The sequence below is a fragment of the Sminthopsis crassicaudata genome, chromosome 2, assembly GCF_048593235.1.
Source record: "Sminthopsis crassicaudata isolate SCR6 chromosome 2, ASM4859323v1, whole genome shotgun sequence".
Taxonomy (NCBI): Eukaryota; Metazoa; Chordata; class Mammalia; order Dasyuromorphia; family Dasyuridae; genus Sminthopsis; species Sminthopsis crassicaudata.
In genome coordinates, this window is record NC_133618.1 from 345,494,522 (window position 1) to 345,514,055 (window position 19,534).

Genomic DNA, 19,534 nt, shown 5'->3' on the forward strand with positions numbered 1-19,534 from the left:
AGATCCCCCTTTTCATTTGTAAGACTATCAATTTGATTTTCCTCTTTCTTTTTTTTTATCAAATTTACCAAAGGTTTATCTATTTTATTGGCTTTTTCATAAAACCAACTCTTGGTTTTATTTATTAATTCAATAGTTTTTTTACTTTCAGTTTTATTGATTTCTCCTTTTAATTTTTGTATTTCAAGTTTAATTTTTGGTTGGGGGTTTATACTTTGGTCTTTTTCTAGCCTTTTAAGTTGTAAGCCCAATTCGTTAATCTTCTCTTTCTCAATTTTCTTCAAATAAGCCTCTAAAGATATAAAATTTCCCCTTATTACTGCTTTAGCTGCATCCCAAAGATTTTGATATGATGTCTCATCATTGTCATTATCTTGGGTGAAATTGTTAATTGTTTCTATAATTTGCTCTTTCACCCAGTCATTCTTTAAGATGAGATTATTCAGTTTCCAATTACTTTTTGGTCTATTTACCCCTAACTTTTTACTGAATGTAGCTTTTATTGCATTGTGATCTGAGAAGAAGGCATTTATTATTTCTGCCTTCCTACATTTAATTTTGAGATCTTTATGTCCTAATATATGGTCAATTTTTGTATAGGATCCATGAACTGCTGAGAAGAAAGTATATTCCTTTCTATTGCCATTCAGTTTTCTCCAAAGGTCTATCATACCTAGTTTTTCTAATATTCTATTTACTTTTTTAATTTCTTTCTTGTTTGTTTTGTGGTTTGATTTGTCTAAATCTGAGAGTGCAAGGTTGAGATCTCCCACTATTATGGTTTTACTGTCTATTTCTTCTTGCAGTTCTCTTAACTTTTCCTTTAGAAAGTTAGTTGCTATACCACTTGGTGCATATATGTTTAGTATTGATATGGCTTCATTATTTATGCTACCTTTCAGCAGGATATAGTTTCCTTCCTTATCTTTTTTAACGAGATCTACTTCTGCTTTTGCTTGATCTGAGATAAGGATAGCTACCCCTGCTTTTTTGGCTTTACCTGAAGCATAATAGGCTCTGTTCCAACCTTTTACCTTTATTCTGTATGTATCTCCCTGCTTTAAGTGTGTTTCCTGTAGGCAACATATTGTAGGGTTCTGCTTTTTGATCCAATCTGCTATCCGTCTCCGTTTGATGGGATCGTTCATCCCATTTACATTTACAGTTAAAATTACTAATTCTGTATTTCCTGCCATCGTATTATCCCCAGATTATGCTTTTTTCCCTTGACCCCCCTGATCCCCCTCCCCGATATTTAATTTACAGACCCCCCTTGTGACGTGCAACCCTCCCTCTTTTTTTTTTTTTTTTAGGATCCCTCCCCCCTCCCTCCAAGTCCCTTCACTTATTCTCCTTTTCCTTTTCCCTTTTCCTCTCCCCCCTTTTAATGAGGTGAGAGAAAATTCTCTGAAAAACAAATATGTTAATTATTTACTCTTTGAGCCTTTCCTGATGAGAGTAAGATTCACACAATGATTCTCCCCCTCACTAAGTTCCCTCAGATATGGTGTATTTTCTATGCCTCTTCCTGGGATGTAGTTTCCCTCTTTTTATCACTCCTTCCCCTTTTTCTGAACCGACCTCCTTCCCTTTACTACACCCCCCTTTTTTTCTTTTATATCAGTAAAATCAGTAAAATCAGTATTTTTTTATATACCCACAACAGAGTTACAGTTCTCAAGGGTTCTGTGTACCTTTTTCTGTTTCTCTTCAGTCTTGTGGATGTAGATCAAATTTTTTGTTTAAGTCTGGTTTTTTTCTTAGAAACATATAGAATTCCTCTGTTTCATTGAATGACCATCTTCTTCCATGGAAAAAGATGCTAAACTTAGCTGGGTAGTTCATTCTTGGTTGCAGTCCTTGATCTTTTGCCTTACGGAATATCAGGTTCCAGGCCCTTCTATCTTTTAATGTGGAGGCAGCCAGATCTTGGGTGACCCTTATTGTGGCACCTTGGTATTTAAATTGTTTTTTTCTAGCTGCTTGCAGGATTTTCTCCTTTGTGTGGTAATTCTGCAGCTTAGCCACTATATTCCGTGGTGTTCTTTTTTTAGGGTCTATTTCAGAAGGAGTTCGATGAATTCTTTCCACATCTACTTTCCCTTCTGTTTCTATTATCTCTGGACAGTTCTCCTTGATAATTTCCTGTAAAATAGAATCTAGGCTCTTTTTTTGGTCATAGTTTTCTGGAAGTCCAATAATCCGCAGATTATCTCTCCTAGATCTATTTTCCAGGTCTATAGATTTTCCCAGTAAGTATTTGACGTTGTTCTCCAGCTTCTCATTTTTTTTGTTTTGTTTGACTGATTCTTGGGTTCTCTGTGAATCATTCATTTCTATTTGTTCCATCCTGACTTTTAAGGAGTTATTTTCTTCTTTCACAGTTTTTAGTTCTTTTTGTAAATGCCCAATTTCGTTTTTAAATGAATTATTTTGCTCTATTGAATTTTTTTCCATTTCCCTAATTTTTTTTTTGAGAATTATTTTCTTTTTCCAATTCAGAAATTCTATTTTCTTGAGACTTTTTTATCTTTTCCAATTCAGAAATCCTACTTTCCTGTGTTTTTTTAACCTTTTCTAATTCATAAATTTTGTTTCCCTGCATCTCCTGTGAATTCTTTATTTTTTCCAACTCCAATTTCAGGACGTTGTTATTCTCTATCATAGCTTCCCTTTCCTTTCCCCATTTTTCTTCAATCTCCCTCAATTTTTTAAGAGATTCTTCTAGGAGAGAGTTATGTGATGGGGTGCAGGGATCGTTCCCCTTTAGGTTGTTATCTGCTGTCTCTCTGCTGTTAACTTCCTCGGGGTTGGATACCCGCTCTTTCTCTGTATAGAAGGAATCTATGGTTTTTCTAGCTTTTTTGCTCATACTTAAAAAATCTTTTGGGGTCTGTCCCTGGGGTAGGAAATTATTTATTTACTTCTTTACCAGCTTCCTCCCAGACTGGATGGATGCAGCGGCTTCTAAGCCTGAGCTAAGATAGAGCTCTGGGAGAGAGTTCCCCACCCCCTCCCTGGAAGTGCCTCAGAGGTGATTAGCACTACTGTGCTTCGAGGGCGTAGAATAGTAAAGACAGCACAAAGCCCAGCCTATGTGTCCGGGTGGGGCGTGGATGTCTGCAGCAGGTGACTTGAAAAGCCCCTGCGCTCAAACTGGAAGTGTCTGCCAGAAACCGCGGTCCCTAGTTCAAAGGTTCCGCTTCTCTGGGACTTCCTGGAGCTGAGTTCCACTCCCTCCAGCTAAGCTAGGCAGTGTGTGTTGCCTTGGGCCGTATCCACCCACTTGTCAATCTCTTAATTATTCTCAGGTGGTAGCTGAGGCCACACCCCCTGGTGCTGAGTCTCTGCTGAGTCACCCCCAGGGTCGGGGAAAATCTAATCTGAGTTTTAAAATATTTTGGCTTTCTCTTCTGAACTGCTAAATAATTAGCAGAGAATAGCTAACAGCCTGTGCCAGATTCCTTTACCTCAGTGGCTTCTCTGATCCCAGAGCCCTTCCCAGCGCAATGGGCGCAGTGTGCCCCTACCCCACCGTCTGTGCTGGTCTCTCTTATTCCTCCCCTGAGAACTGACCTTTCCTGTTGAAACTCCAGATTCTCTTCAGCTGGTAAGTCGTGCTTCCAGTCCTTTTGGTATCTATCAGTCCTGAGCTAATTTTGAGACTTAATTTATCTAATTGGTTGTGAGGGAGTGAGGACGTTCACTGAGTCGTGTGTTTCTTCTCTGCCATCTTGGCTCCGCCCCACCATACACAGCATACAGAGAGAAAATTTAATCTAATACACTAGTGTTCACTATATTCAATGACTTTGGCTATTTATTAAGGATTCATTATTTGATTTTAAAAAATCAAATCAAATCAAATCAAAAGTGCTGAGGAAACTAGAAATAGTGAGCAGAAATTGTTTTCCAAAGAGGACCAAAAAGGCATCACTAAGTTGGAGTCAAGGTAAAATATGTCCAACTGAGATTGATCAAACCAATACAAGCTTGGAAGCTCCACCCTGATAGAACACAAATAGGTCAAGAACAAATAGTCCATATAAACATTTGGAGTGGAAATGGCTCTAAATTTGCATGTCACATTTCTTTTGAGTTACTATAATTCTACTTCACTCATAGAGCACAGTGTCATTTATGATTTCAGATAGTCATGCTGGGCAGTCCTGTGCCAGTGTCTCCTATATCACATTTAAAAGTTCTTTAGAGAGACCTTGAGTGTCATTGTATTACTTCTTCTGACCATCTGTAAGCACTTTCCTTGTGTGAGTTCTCCATAAAATAGTCTTTTAGACAAATATATATTTCAAATGATGTAGCCAGCCCAACAGATGTACTCTCTGCAGTAGAGTTTGAATGCCTGGTAGGTTAGCTTGAGAAAGTACCCCAGTTTCTGAAATCTTATTTTGCCAAGTGATCTTCAGAATCTTCCTAAGACAATTCAAATAGAAGCATTTCAGTTTCTTTGGATGGTGCTAATATATTGACCAGTTTTTACAGGTATACAACAATGAAGTCAGCACAATAACTCTATAGACCTTCAGTTTGGTAGGCAATCTAAAAATCTACCTCTTCTCTCCCACACTTTCCTTCTGAGACTCTCAAATATTTGGTTAGTTTTGCAATATGTGCATCAACTTCAGTATCTATGTACATACCTGAAAAATATACTGCCAAGGTACATGAACTAAAATTTCTCCATTTGCTATTACCAATGCTGCCACATATTGGTGGTGTGGTGCTGGCTGAGGGTGAACCTATGTTTTCTTGATATTATTGTCACAAGCAGAAGAGGTTCTATCCATTTTTGTTTCATCTTAACTTTAGAGGCTTCATTGAATGCACAATTATCTAAACAAAGAGTTGTGTATCAAATCTCCATCCACATTAATCTTGTAGGTTTTAAAAATTAAATAATTTACCATCAGTACAGGAGCTGACCTTGATACCATTTTTGTCCTCATTGAAGGCCTCTAATAATATTGCTAAAAATATCATGCCAAAAGCATGGGAGCATGCACATAGCTTTGCTTCACTCCATTGGTAACTGGAAAAGTGCAAGAGCATCTTTTATTATCCATAACCCAGCTAGTATGACATCATGAAATTGATATGCAATATTGATGAACTTCTCAGGACAACCAAAGTTTTCTATGACTTTCCCAAGCCCTCAACGCTGACAGTATCAAAGGCCTTACTTGGATAAACAAAGGGTGTACAGACCTCTATTTTGCTCCTGGAATTGTTACTGGAGTTGTCAGACAAGCTGTTCCTCAGCTTTTTCTGAATACACATTAGCTCTTTGGTAGATAACCATTTTCCAGGAAAAGGAGGCCTATTTAGGAGGACTCTGGCAGGAATCTTGCCAGCAATGACTAAGAGAGAGAGATCCCATTGTGATTATCAAAGGACAAATAATTTCCTTTACCTTTAGAGAAATGGATAATGTAGGCATCCTTGAACTCCTAGGGGATAATTTCTTATAAAATAATCTAGAAGATTTCAGTCAGCCTTGGTATGAACAGTTGCCTTCCTGCCTTGTAAATTTCAGCTGGAATAGAATCCCAACCAGCACTTTGTCACATGAGAGGAGTTTAATGGCATTCAAAACATCTTCATCAGTTGGAAGTTCAGCTAGAGAAGGATTGACTTCAACTTGAAGTGTGTGGTCAACAGATTCAGCATTGATTGATGATGGTCTTTTGGGAACACTGGAAATGTTCTGCACATGTCTCCAGGATGTCTTCATTACAAATCAGTGTGTCTTCATCAGCACTGAGTGATTGAGATTGAGGATAGGTCTTTGGCCCATAAATAGCTTTCAGATAATCATAAAAGCACTTTGGACTGTTACTATCAATGTAAAATTTAATTTCATCTGCAGTGCTACACATCAAATTTCTGGAAGCTCCCCACTCCTTTTCTGTTCCACTGTTGTGAACTGTGTTGGCTCAGCTTTCTCTCCAACCTAGCAAGGAACTATTCCTGCTCAAAAAATCAACTAATTTGTTAATATTAAAGTCTTCCAGTAGTTGTCTTACTTTGGGGCTACCACTTTTGTTAAATATAAATATTTAGCTTGGAGAGAATGTCTATAATTAGTTCAGTACTGTGCCACACACATCACCTTTATCACTGTCACATCTTATCTGTCTCTGTTCCTTACAATGACATAGTTTATTAAATGCCAATATTTGCTGCGAGGGTGCATCCATCTAGTTTTATTGTAGTAAGTAAATGGAAGACAATGTTGGTGATGAAATGGAAATGAGATGCACAAGTCTTGAGTAGTAATTGACTATTGATATTGCTTGTTCTGATTTCACTCCTCCCAAGGACTCCTTGCCATGTCTTGTATCTACTCTTGCATTAAAGTCATCCAGAATTACAAACTTGTCTTCTTTTTGGCACATTAATGATGAAGGTCTCCAGATCTTCATAAAATGTTTCTTTGACTTCATCAGGGTTTGTTATGGTAGGAGCATCTACATTGACGATTATAGTGTGATGCTTTTCTTCAAGTGGCAATGTCATGTGCATGATGTTTGCTCCTTTCTGAGAGCCTTGCAAGCTTGTTCACTAGATTAGTTTTAATTGCAAAATTTTCTCCAGCTTCATGGAACTTCCTTCATGGAACTGTGACCATGTCAGAAAAATACATATTCATCTCAGACTTAAATAAGCTGGCCATCATTTGCCAATCTAGTTTCTTTTGGGATTGTGATTTGGATGTGATACCTGCTGATTTCTCTCACAAGAAGATCTATTCATCTTCCAGATCTATTGGATTTCGTTGTGTCCATAAACATGTATGCATTTCATGTAATAATGATGAATGGAATTATCTTTGAATTTTTTTGCATTTCAACCACAGAGTGAGATTTTCACTTGCCACAGTAATTAGGATAAAGTATACTATTCTTAGGGCATCTTTTCTAACCCTTTATTCACAGCAGGAAGTGAGCAGTGCATTTCTTTTTTTTCCTTATAGACTATTTTTGGTTTTGTTTTTTGTTTTGTGCATAAGTAATTTTTCAGCAATGACAATTGCAAAATCTTTTGTTCCAACTTTTCCCCTCCTTCTTCCTACCCCTCCCCCCAGATGGCAGGTTGACCAATACATGTTAAATATGTTAAAGTATAAGTTAAATACAATATATGTATACATGTCCAAATAGTTATTTTGCTGTATAAAAAGACTCAGACTTTGAAACAGTATATAATTAGCCTGTGAAGGAAATAAAAAATGCAGACAGCCAAAAATAGAGGGATTGGGAATTCTATGTAGTGGTTCGTAGTCAACTCCCAGAGTTCTTTCGCTGGATGTAGCTGGTTCAGTTCATTACTGCTCTATTGGAACTGATTTGGTTCATCTCATTGTTGAAGAGGGCCTCATCCATCATAATTGATCATCATATAGTATTGTTGTTGAAGTATATAATGATCTCTTGGTCCTGCTTATTTCACTCAGCAGCAATTCATGTAAGTCTCTCCAGGACTTTCTGAAGTCATCCTGCTGGTCATTTCTTACAGAACGATAATATTCCATAATATTCATATACCACAATTTATTCAACCATTCTCCAATTGATGAGCATCCACTCAGTTTCCAGTTTCTGGCCACTACAAAAAGGGTTGATAACTCTTTGAGCATAATTCCAAATGAGCAGTGCAGTTCTTAAAAAGCTGCTCAGACAACCAACGGGCTGCCGAACCTCACCACTGTTTCCAATAAGAAGATAATCCTATGGCTTCCTGTGTTTAGGGTTTTGACTATAGTTTCCATTGAATCTACACCTGCTGCTTCATCACTTGTCTGTTATCTAGGGCTTTGAGATAAATAAAAATGATAAAATAGTATGGGTGATTTCTTTTGATTGGCACATAAATTGGAGTTAAGTGAAGCAGAGTTGTGTAAAGTCATCATCTTTGCTCTCTTCCAGGAAAATCAAAGTCTAATGGTAAGACAAAATCAAGATGACTGGTAATAGTTCATAAAGCAGTGGATGACATTGGTATCTTGCATGTCTAACCAAGCTCCTAAGTGCTCCATAATACCTGCTTTAGGAGCCTTTATGGTTATTTGGAGCAAATGGTTCATCCCCTTTTCTCACTGAAAGGTTTGAAAGCCTTTGGTTTATTGGGTATGATCCCTACACATGTTACAGCTCCTTGGAATCACATGTTAGAGTTGGGTGATTCAGGTGGACATCAGAGGTGGAAAGTAACCCTGAAAAAGACACAGCAGCCCTCATAAGTGAAGTACTAGTCTTCCCTGAATATACCCTACACTCTGGGTGTAGAAGTTACCCTAAAGAAATTAAATATAAACCAGTACCTGCCATGATAAGCTTTAAATATATTATTTAGATATAAAAGGTTATATAATAAACAAAAGAAATTAAGTTTTAGGTCTATGGACATAAATTTTAACCAAATAAAATCATAGCAATAAAAATGGATAATGTTGATTATGTAAATTTTTTGTACCAATAAAATGTTCCATCTCTAAGATAGGTAAAGAACTTACTTAAAATTTCTAGAGAAAGAAACATTTTCCAAATTGATAAGGAAGGGAAAAAAAAACCATTTATTAAGCACCTAATATATGCCAGGCACTGTGCTAAGCACTTTACAAATATTATTTCATTTGATACTCTCAACAAACTCTGGGAAGTAGGCATTATTATTATCCCTGCTTTACAGCTGAGGAAACTGGAGAGAGATTAAGTAAATTGCTCAGAGTAAACACAAAGAATAAGTTTCAAGGAGTCAGATCTGAACTCAGGTTTTTGTGATTCCAAACCCAGCACTTTATTTAGTGTACTACTTAGCTTCCTCTAATAAATTGTCAAAGTATATGAACAGGCACTTTTTACTGAAGAAATGCTATATATCAATAGCCATATAAAGAAGTGCTTTAAGTCACTGATAATCAAAGAAAATTAAAGCAATTCACACTGTTCAGATTGGCAAAGATAAAAATCAAGAAAAATGCTAGTGAAATTGTGAATTGGTCTTGTCATTGAGAAAAGTAATTTGAAATTGCTCCATTAGTCTCATTTCAAAGCTTATAAAGCTTCAAAGTTATCTAAGAAAAGACACTCATGCATAAAAAATATTTTCTACAGCTCTCTATGCTATAGCAAAGTCCTAGAAACTGAGGGGGTACCCATTAATTGTAGAATCGATAAACCAATTATAGTATATGATATATACTATATAGTATATGACATATACAATATCTTATTAATGTCCTATAAGAAATTCTGAAAGAGATGGCTGCAGAGAATGGTAAGCAAGTTGACATAGGTTATATATGCGTAAACATACAAATCATATTTCCATATTACTCATGGTATATAGAAAGAAAGAGAATAAAAGGGGAAAAACGATGAAGAAAATAATGAAAGTGAAAATAGCATATTTAACTGCCTTCAGACTTCATTAGTTCTTTCTCTGGATATGGATGCATTTTCCATCATAGGTCTTTTGGAATTGTTTTGGATTATTGTATTGCTGAGAAGAGCCAAGTCCATCACAGTTGATCATTGCACAGTCTTGTACATGTACGTTGTACAGTTCATGTACATTGTTCTTCTGGTTCTGGTCACTTCATTTTGTATCACTTCATGTAAGTCTTTTCAGATTTTTCTGAAATCATCCTACTCATCATTTCTTATAGCATAATACTATTTCCATCAAATTCATATACCATAACTTGTTCAGCCATTCCCCAATTAATGAGCATCACCTCAATTTCCTATTCCTTTCACTACAAAAAGAGCTGCTTTAAATATTTTTGTACATGCAAACTTTTTTCTCTTTTTTATAATCTCTTTGGGATATAGACCTAGTAGTGGTATTGCTGAATCAAAGGGTATGCCCAGTTTGAGTGTCAGGCCTTCTTTGGAATGATTTTACCCTCTATTGCATCTCTCTGCTTTTTTAAGACAATATTCCTCAAAACAGTCAATGATTTTTCTTCATTAAATTTTACAGATTGGCTTGTGATTTAAATAAAATATTTGCTTATGTGCTTTCTGGCATCTTTAAAAAATCAATTTACTTTGATTTAGTATGCTTATAATTGAGTATTTCTGGCATCAGTTTCCTATTTTTTTGTTTTCAATTATTTGCATAGTTAATTCTAAATTAAATTTTAATTGTACATAATATTTTTCTTACATCTTTTTTTCCTATTTATTATCACGTTTTTCATAAGTCTTTTCCTGTCTGTGAAGTATGCAGTTAGCCCTATTTTTTGCAATGTCATTTGGTGCTGGCCATGCCAACTTCAATTCTTTTTTTTTTTTTTTTAAGGAAATTTTTCTGAGAGAGAGGTATAAGACCTCAGTATTTACAAGTCCTTATGGAGAAAAATTCTATCCATATCCAGAAAAAGAGCTGATTGTGTCTAAAAACAAACTGAAGTATATTCTCTCTCTTTTTTTAACTTTATTTTTCTAGATTTTTTTTTCAGAGGGGAGGATTTATTTTTTTCTTTCACAACATGATTTTATGGAAATATTTTGTATAATTTCACATGTGCTTTCTTAACGGGGATTAAGAGTGTTGATACAAAAAAGAATTTGGAACTTGAAGTTTTAAAAACAAATGTTAAAACATTGTTTTAAATGTAACTGGGGAAAATGAAAATATTAAATATAATATTCAAGTCATTAGGATAATATTACTCAAAAACTGTTTTTCTTTTTCAGTAATGTCATTTTGTTCTGGGAAATGCATTGTGCAAAATCCAATCAAAGCTACTTGAATCAATCTATGAGAAAACTCCCTTATTCAGATGAAATTTCCTTCCTTGTATTCAGTTGTCATTTTATTTGTGTGCAATTTACTGTTATCTGAATTTGGGATTTCTTATTTTCTTCTTAATTATTTGGTTCTGCCTTATTAAATGGGCACATAAAGTGGGATTAAGAGTGTGTCCCTTATTTTGTTTGTTTGATTTTCTTTGTCTATTAAGTTTTTATATTTTTTTTTAAATTTCATGCTTAAGACAAATTCAAAGACAATGCTACTGATATGCCTTTCAAATCAAATAAAAAAGGAAAAGAAAAAAATTAAGAATTTTTTTAAAAATTAATTTAACTCTCTTTCTTTTTTGTCTTATTTCAGTCCTTAATATTTCTTGTCCGAGACTGGAGTTTCCCATATGAATTTTCCTATGGAGCTGATGGTGGTGCCAAGTTTTTGGAAAAACGGCTTAAGGTTTGTATATTCCTGTTTGCATCAAACTTTATCAATGATTGTTAAGTTAACATTATAATTTTGATATGGTCCTTTATTTAAAACCTCATATATGCATACTCATACACACATAGACACAGTCTCACACGCACTAACACATATAGTAGTAGTTTTTTGTTTTTTGTTTTTTTTTTCAAAATACTTTCATGTTCTTATGTACTTCTTTTCAGGACTAATTTATAGTTAGTGTTTAGTAATTTTTTAATTTTTGTTATAGATATTCCATTTAGCCTCTTTCATTTCCTTAGAAGAAGAATCCACTTATATTTTGAGTACTCTTACATACTCAAATGAATCTGTAATTTCATGAACTTAGATGTCCCCTCCAACAATGCCTATCTATGACCATTCTTTGCAAATTGTTTTCATATTTTTCCATAAGTTTGCTACATAAAAGTATATTCAATGTATTCTAGGTTTTTCTCACCTTCTCTTGATATTTTGAAGTTATTAGGAGAACAAGTAGATTGTCCAACTGTCAATCATTTCTACATAACCAGTCCGTATCCCTTTTTAATTATAAATTTTGTTGATATATGTATGATCTTTTACTCCAATTTTCTTTGAAGTTCCTCATTTATTTTATATTTCAGCCTGCTTACATCTACTATCCATTGCTCCCTGGGTAATATTCATTGTCAGTACTTAATAATAAAAATAGCTAGCATGTATATAATACATACTATTATGCCAGGAATTGTATTAAGAATTTTTCAAGTATTATCTTATTTGATCTTTACAAACTTGGGAGGTAGATACTATTATAATCCCCATTTTACAGTTGAAGAAACTGAGGCAAATAGAGATTTAAGTGACTTGCCCAAGACCACATAGTATCTGAGGACAGATTTGAACTCAGGTCTCCCTGGCTCCACATTAAGTGCTCTATCCATTGTGCCACTTACCTGTTTAATGTCTTAATTGAAATAATAATGAGAGAATAATACTATAAAAATGTCTTTGTTATGGAAATGCTGCATAAAATACTTTGTTCTTTAAAAAAATATACAAAACAACTTTTAAAAGCTTTTGATGCTTCCTTTTTTTATCTACATCACTACCCTCAACCTATTTTCCCTTTCTCCCGCAAGCAGAAATCCTCCTATATAACAAGTATTTATAATCAAGAAAAACAAATCAAGATACTAGACATATCTAAGAAGGCTTTCTGATTCTGGACCATCTTGCCTCCAAGAGCTGTAAAAAATATTTCATCATTAGTTTCTTGGATTCAAAGATCTGAGAACTTTTAACATTTTTACTTTATATCATTTGGTCATCATATAAATTGTTCTCTTGGTTATACTAACTTCATTCTATATAATTCTTTCATTCTATATAATTCTTTCTATGTTCCTCTGAATCTGTCATTCATTTCTTATTGAGAATAAGATTGTATTACAGTTATATATCAAAATTTATTCAGCCATTTCCCAATTAGTGAGCATTTGTACTGTTTCAGTTCCTTGCCACAACAAAAAGTGGCATGTGTGTATTTATTTATTTTTGCTGAAGCAATTAGGGTTAATTGACTTGCCCAGGGTCACACAACTAAGAAGTTTTAAGTAATTGAAATCACATTTGAACTCGGGTCCTCCTGACTTCAGGGTTCATGCTCTATCCACTGCGCCCCAAAAAGTGATATTATAAATATTCTTGGATTACTTTTATTCCACCCGTGAATTCCTTAAGGTATATGACTACTAGTAGAAGGATTTTAGCTGGGAAAGGAAGGAAGCCAGGAAAACCAGGAGACAGAGATGAGGAAGGAGAGAATTCCAGATATGGAGGGTAGTCATTTAAAATGGCAGGAGATAGAGAAGCTTGTGTGAGGAAAAGAAGAAGGCAATGTTACTGGATCACAGAATACATGATATTAATATAAAATGAGGAAAATGGAAAAATTAAAAGGGGCAAATTTATGAAGAGATTTAAAAGTCAAATAAAGGAGGCACTGAAGTTTATTGAATAGAGGAATAACAAGATCATACCTAAGATTTGGGAAATGAATTTGACAGTTGAGTGGAGAGAAAATTTAATTACTTTGATCACTAAAGTTCTAATAGTGGATCTTAGAGTTACAAATTGTTTTCCAGAGTAATTGAATCAATTCACAGGTCTACCAACAGTGCACTAGTGTACCTATTCTCCTATAATCAATCAATAAACATTTATTAAGTGCTTACTACATACCAGGTACTGTATTAAGAGACAGGGAAACAAAAAAGAGGCAAAAGACAGCCCCTGCCCTTAAGAAGCTTTCTAATGGGGGAGAAAACATGCAAACAAATATATACAAACAAGCTATAGACAGAATAAATGTGATATTCCAGAGGGCAAAGGATCTAGGATTATAAACAAGTATTACCTCCGGCAAAACTGAATATTTTAGGGGAGAAAAATTAACATTCAATGAATTGGAGGACTTTCTAGAATTCCTGATGAAAAAAAAAAAAACAAAAAAAAAAACAGCTGAATAGAAAATTTGACTTTCAAATACAAGATTCAACAGAAGCATAAAAAGGTAAACAAGGAAAAGCAAATTGATACATAAGCCAAGAAAAATAAAAAGAGAGAAATAAAATTATGGATTAATTTCCCTAATGAATATGGATGCAAAAATTCTAAATAAAATATTAGATAAAATATTATAATATATTGCAAATATCTTATATTGTGGCCAAGAAAGATTATATCAGGAATACAGGGATTGTTTAACATAAGGAAAACTATTAACATATTTGATTATGTCCATACTAAAAGTTTAAAACAAAGCATGATTATATTAATAAATGCAAAAGAAGCTTTTTTTGGTAAAGTAAAACACTTATTTCAGTAAAAAAAAATTGAAAATTATAGGTATAATGTATTTTTCCTTAAGTTCATTAAAAAAAAGTCTCTAAAATCTCCAATTATATAAATCTGATTACGTTTTTTATAATTATAATTTATACATTTATAACTTACTTATAATTCACAATATATTTTCTGGGTTTGTTTTGGCAGGTGTATTCCAAGATGTTTAATACTATGTAGAGTTATTTTAAAGAATTATTTTGGGGGGTTTGTTGGTGATATATAAGAATGCTAATGATTTATGTGGATTTCCTTTATATCCTGCTACTTTGCTAAAATTATTGTTTTAACTCTCTTTTTAAATGAGTCTTTGAGATTTTCCTAATATATTATCATATCATCTGCAAAATAAGATAGTTTAATTACCTCCTTCTTTATTCTGATTCCTTCTATTTTTTTCTTCTTTTATTGCAATTGCTAGCATTCACAATACAACAATAATATTGATGATAGTGGACATCCTTGTTGAATTAATAAATTCAATAATCTAGAAGCTTAGCCCCATTAAAATAATAGTTGGTAATGTAATGCCAGAGAAACTGAGGCAAGATAGACATTAGAGAGTTTTTTAATATTTTATTAATTGGAGAGTTTAATTGACTGGACAGGACTCTCGTCTCAAAGTATCCAGTAATGAATGGGGGAATGATAAACACTTTTACAGCTTTTCAGACAAAGGAAAGGAAAAAGAGCGGGAAAAATTAGAAGCCTTGGTTCTGTCAGGATGGGGGTGGGGGGAAGCTGTAAATTTTTACTAAAAGCCAGAGTCAGAATGTTTGAATAACAGAAGTAAAGATGTCAGTGAAGTATCCAAGATAGTCTTATCTTTTGGAATATTTTAGAGGGGCAGTGTCATAAATTCTTGGGGGCAGAAGGAGCTAGGAGCCAGAAAGTCTGATCTGCTCCTCCTCTCCCATTGACAATTTATAACCTTAGAGCAAATGGTCCTCAGTCTTAATGAATGGGGGGGGGGGGGAATGGGGGGGAGTTACGACTTAAGGGACTGAGGCAGAATGGTTAAGGAAACTGAGATAGAACAATTCAGGGAAACTCGGTCAGGACAATGAGGGAAACTGAGGTAGAACAGCTCAAGGAGACTGTGGCATAACAGTAAATCCAAACATCTTTTTTATTATACTATATTATGAAAGTACTTTAATTATTCCATAAATTAAATTTTTTAATAAAAAAAAATGAAAATGTCAACAGGAAAGAGAAATCATAAGGGACTCAATAAGATTAAACTTTTTACACTCCTACATGGAAGGATGATATTTGTAATGTAATGCTGGTGAAATCGAGACAAGATAAAGATTAGAGAGTTTTTAATATTTTATTTGGATTTCTGAGAGGGAGAGATTGTGCTGGAGGCATGATGCCCCCAGGGCTGATGTCCCAAGCATATAGCAGCAAATGTGAGTTCTCAATGACATATTTATAGTTCTTAGCTCAGGTAGCTAAACAAAGGCAGGGGGTGGAATCCAAACTCTGGTGAGCTGGCAAGGGCCATCAATCCAGTTCTGACAGGTTGTGGGGGGGTGGAAGGTAGGACCATAAATTCTTACAAACTGGGAGTTAAGGAGGTGTCCAGCTTAGAGCCAGGAAGTCTGAAACTTAGAGTTATAAACAATGCCAAATAGGTATCTGAAATAGGACATCTGGACTCTTATCTTTTGGAATGTCAGATCTCCACAGCCCTAATTATCTCAGTTCTAATGGGCAGAAAAGGAGGGTTTCAACCAGGGAGACTGAGGCAGAACAATTCAAGAAAACCAAGATTAGAAGGGAAGCAGAAAGTTGAGAAAAAAAATTTTTCAGCCAATAATAAAGACCTTGTTTCTAAAATATATAGATAACCAATTCAAATTTATAAGAATATAAGTCATTCCTCAGCTGATAAATGGTCAAAGGATATGAACAATTTTCGAATGTAGAAATTAAAGCCATTTCAAATCATAAGAAAAAATTATCTAAATCATCATTGATTAGAGAAATACAAATTAAGACAATTCTGAGGTACCAACTCACATCTCTCAAATTGACTAAAATGACAGGAAAAAAATAATGATGAATGTTGGAGGGAATGGGGAAACTGGGACACTAATACATTGTTGGTAGAGTTGTGAAATGATTCAACCATTCTGGAGAGCAATGTGGATCTATGCCCAAAGGGCTATAAAACTATGTATACCCTTTGATCTAGCACTCACCACTGAGTCTTGCATCCCAAAGATAATAAAAAAGAGGAAAGAACCCATATGTGCAAAAATGTTTATAGCAGCTCTTTTTGTAATAGCAAGGAACTGGAAACTGAGAAAATAATGGAATATTATTAGTCTATAAGAAATGATGAACAGATTGATTTCAGAAAAGCTCAGAAAGATTTACATGAACTAATACTGAGTGAAGGGAACAGAGCCAGAAAGGACATTGTACACAGTAACATGATTACGTGATGATCAACCATCAAGTGATGGACTTGATTACTCTCAACAATGCAGTTATCCAAGGCAATTCCAATCACATCCAGAGAGAGGGCTATGGATCAAAGCATAGTATTTTCATTTTTTGTGATTGTTTATTTGTTTTCTTTCTCGTAGTTTTTTTTTTGTTTTTTGTTTTTGTTTTTGTTTTTTTTATCCTTTTGGTCTGGTTTTTCTTACACACCATGACAAATGTGGAAATATGTTTAAAAGGATTACACTTATTTAACCTAAAGCTCCCTATCTTGGGGGGGGGGGAGTCAGATAAGGGAAGAAAGGAAAGAAATTTAGAACACAAAGTTTTACAAAAATGAATGTTGAAAATTATGTACGTATTTGGAAAAATAAAATACTATTAAAAATAAAAATAAATAAAATGAAATTACTACAGATAATATAAAATATATGGGAGTCTACTTGCTAGGACTAACTCAAGGACTATATGAACACAACTACAAAATGCTTTTCACACAAATTAACAGATTTAAACAATTGAAGAAATATTAATTAATCTATAGGTTGCCCCAATACAACAAAAATTATAATTCTACCTAAAATTACCAGATCAGTGTCATATCAATCAGACTACCAAATTTCAAGTGCAAGATACCACCAAATTCTTATTACCAATTCTCTCCCATAGTTAAATGTAACAATTAAAGACATAGTGGTATATAATTATTATGGGATACTATTATGCTATAAGAAATGACAATCAGGATAGTTTTAGAAAACCTGGGAAGACTTATATGAACTGATACAAAAGGCACAGTTAAATGCAATGGAGGTGCCAGCCCCAATTAAAATTGGTTCATAAAGAGTCGAATCTAAATTTTCATTGTATCAGGATTTGAGTTTTTGTTTTGTTGAGTGATGCAGAAATTGTTAATAATGTAGATTAAATTTTAAATTGTGTCCTACATTTTCACCCTCAATTAAATGTCAAAATGATTTATTTCAGGTCTCAGGGAACCAGCATGAAGAACTGCAGAATGTACGAAAACATATCCATTCCTGTTTCACCAATATATCTTGTTTTCTACTACCTCATCCTGGCCTAAAAGTTGCCACCAATCCAAATTTTAATGGAAAACTCAAAGGTCTGTAGTAATATGAACATGTTTACACATTAAATTATAATTTCTACCAACAAGGCAACTCTCTTAGTTTTATTGCTACTAACTTTCACTGGAGTTGAATTTCTTTAAAGGAAGTAGTAAGAGACTGGAGAATATTGGTAAATCTATGAACCATTGCTAGAGTTTTTATACAAATCTGCAACTAAGTTTGTCGAAGTTATATGATCACCTGAGATACAAGACCAAATCATATTCTACTTACAGTTTATTAATAATCTTTGTTTTGCATCCAAACTCATTTGAGAAAAATTATTTAACATGGTGGTTCATTTCCATCAAAAGAGAAGCTTGATACTTGTCAAGTAAATGTTATGTAAATTGGCTAATTGTTGATGCACACAGAAAAACATTCTATAACTACTAAATGTAAACTTCTTCAAACAAATACCAAAAAGCCAAATTATTGAAAACTGAAGTAAAGGAAGATTTTTCTTGGATAACATCTCTAATTGAGCTATTCTTTGATAGAGGCATTATAATATAATGTTCTAAATTTAAGATTCATTAATCTCCAAAGAAAAAATAATCTACTGTACTATACTAGATTGGTTACTATATCCTAGTAACCAGATATGACATCTGTTTATGTTGTAATTGACAGTGTAAATAATAACAATAATAATAATAGCTAATATTACATAATACTTACTACATATGTATTAGGTACTATGACAAGCACTTTACATATTATCTTGCATTATCTTAATAACAACCCTGGGAAGTAGGTGCTATTATTATCCTCATTTTGTAGATGAGAAAACAGAGGCAAACAGTTGGCCTTGCCATAGTCACATAGATAGTAATGCTCTAGCTACTGTTTCACTAAAAATAATTTTTTCTTAACTTTTTTACTTGGAACTCCATAAATCAAATTAAACCATTCTATTCACATATTTGTTTTCTTATTGCTATGGTTTATTTGCATTGTACTACATAGAATTCATCTGAGATAATGAACATTTTGGAACAATTGCTCTAAAATAATTTCTAAAAAAAAAACTTTAAAAATCATTCAAAAGACCTTGAAGCAACTAGAAGATATGATTACTATTTTTACTCTAAATTCAAAGATTTTTTTGCTTGTACTAACTGTGCTTGAGCCCAATTCACATTCCACTTTGAGACTTCACATGTAAGCATTTTGCCATTGCTGTCCTCTTCTGGGTTTCTGTTTTCTTCTCTCTTACCATTGCAGTTTTCTATGATAGGGCTCTTCTTGCTTTTTTTGATTATTCTTTAAAGTTGGGCTTTGCTCCTGAAGCACAGGGGAGACTTTATCAAGCTTATTTTGCAAAGGAACAGGGCTTTTCTCCATAGGGTGGAAGGCATTACTGGTTTTCCCACTAGACTAGATTGGCCTGGCCTACTCCTACTTCTTGCGCTGGGATGTAAGGGTTCACAATTTATCTTCTGCAGTTAGATTGGAGATTACTAGTCTGCTAAACCACTAGCCTGCTGAGTAAGGACAAGAGGCCTCTGCTGCTGGAGGCTTCCCACTAGATTTTCCACACTGAGCCTAGGCTAGGTTATGCTCCCTTTTTATCCAAGTAACACAGATCTTTCCTGAAGTCTTAAAGTCCTTACAAAACATCTTAAGCTGAAAAATTGTTTCATTCTTAATTTTTGTGGGTTCTGTCATTGCAGAAACTATTTAGAAACTATTTAGAGGCTTTATTTAACATTTTTCAGAGGGAAACTAGAGAGCTCAGGCAACTCCCAGACTCCTCTCCACCATCTTTCTCATACTAACTTTGATAAATATCAGGATTCTCTGTTACCAGT

The 19,534-nt window shown here is 34.1% G+C and overlaps 1 protein-coding gene across 4 annotated transcripts in view; it reads left to right on the plus strand.

The window, feature by feature from the left end:
• ATL1 (atlastin GTPase 1) overlaps nucleotides 1-19,534 on the plus strand; it is a 103,134-nt gene that overhangs the window by 58,455 nt on the left and 25,145 nt on the right. For all 4 annotated transcript variants that reach the window (XM_074290658.1, XM_074290659.1, XM_074290660.1 and 1 more), the window contains 2 exons: nucleotides 11,143-11,235; nucleotides 17,575-17,713. In XM_074290658.1, coding sequence (XP_074146759.1) covers nucleotides 11,143-11,235; nucleotides 17,575-17,713 — 232 coding nt within the window. The remainder of the gene's footprint in view (nucleotides 1-11,142; nucleotides 11,236-17,574; nucleotides 17,714-19,534) is intronic.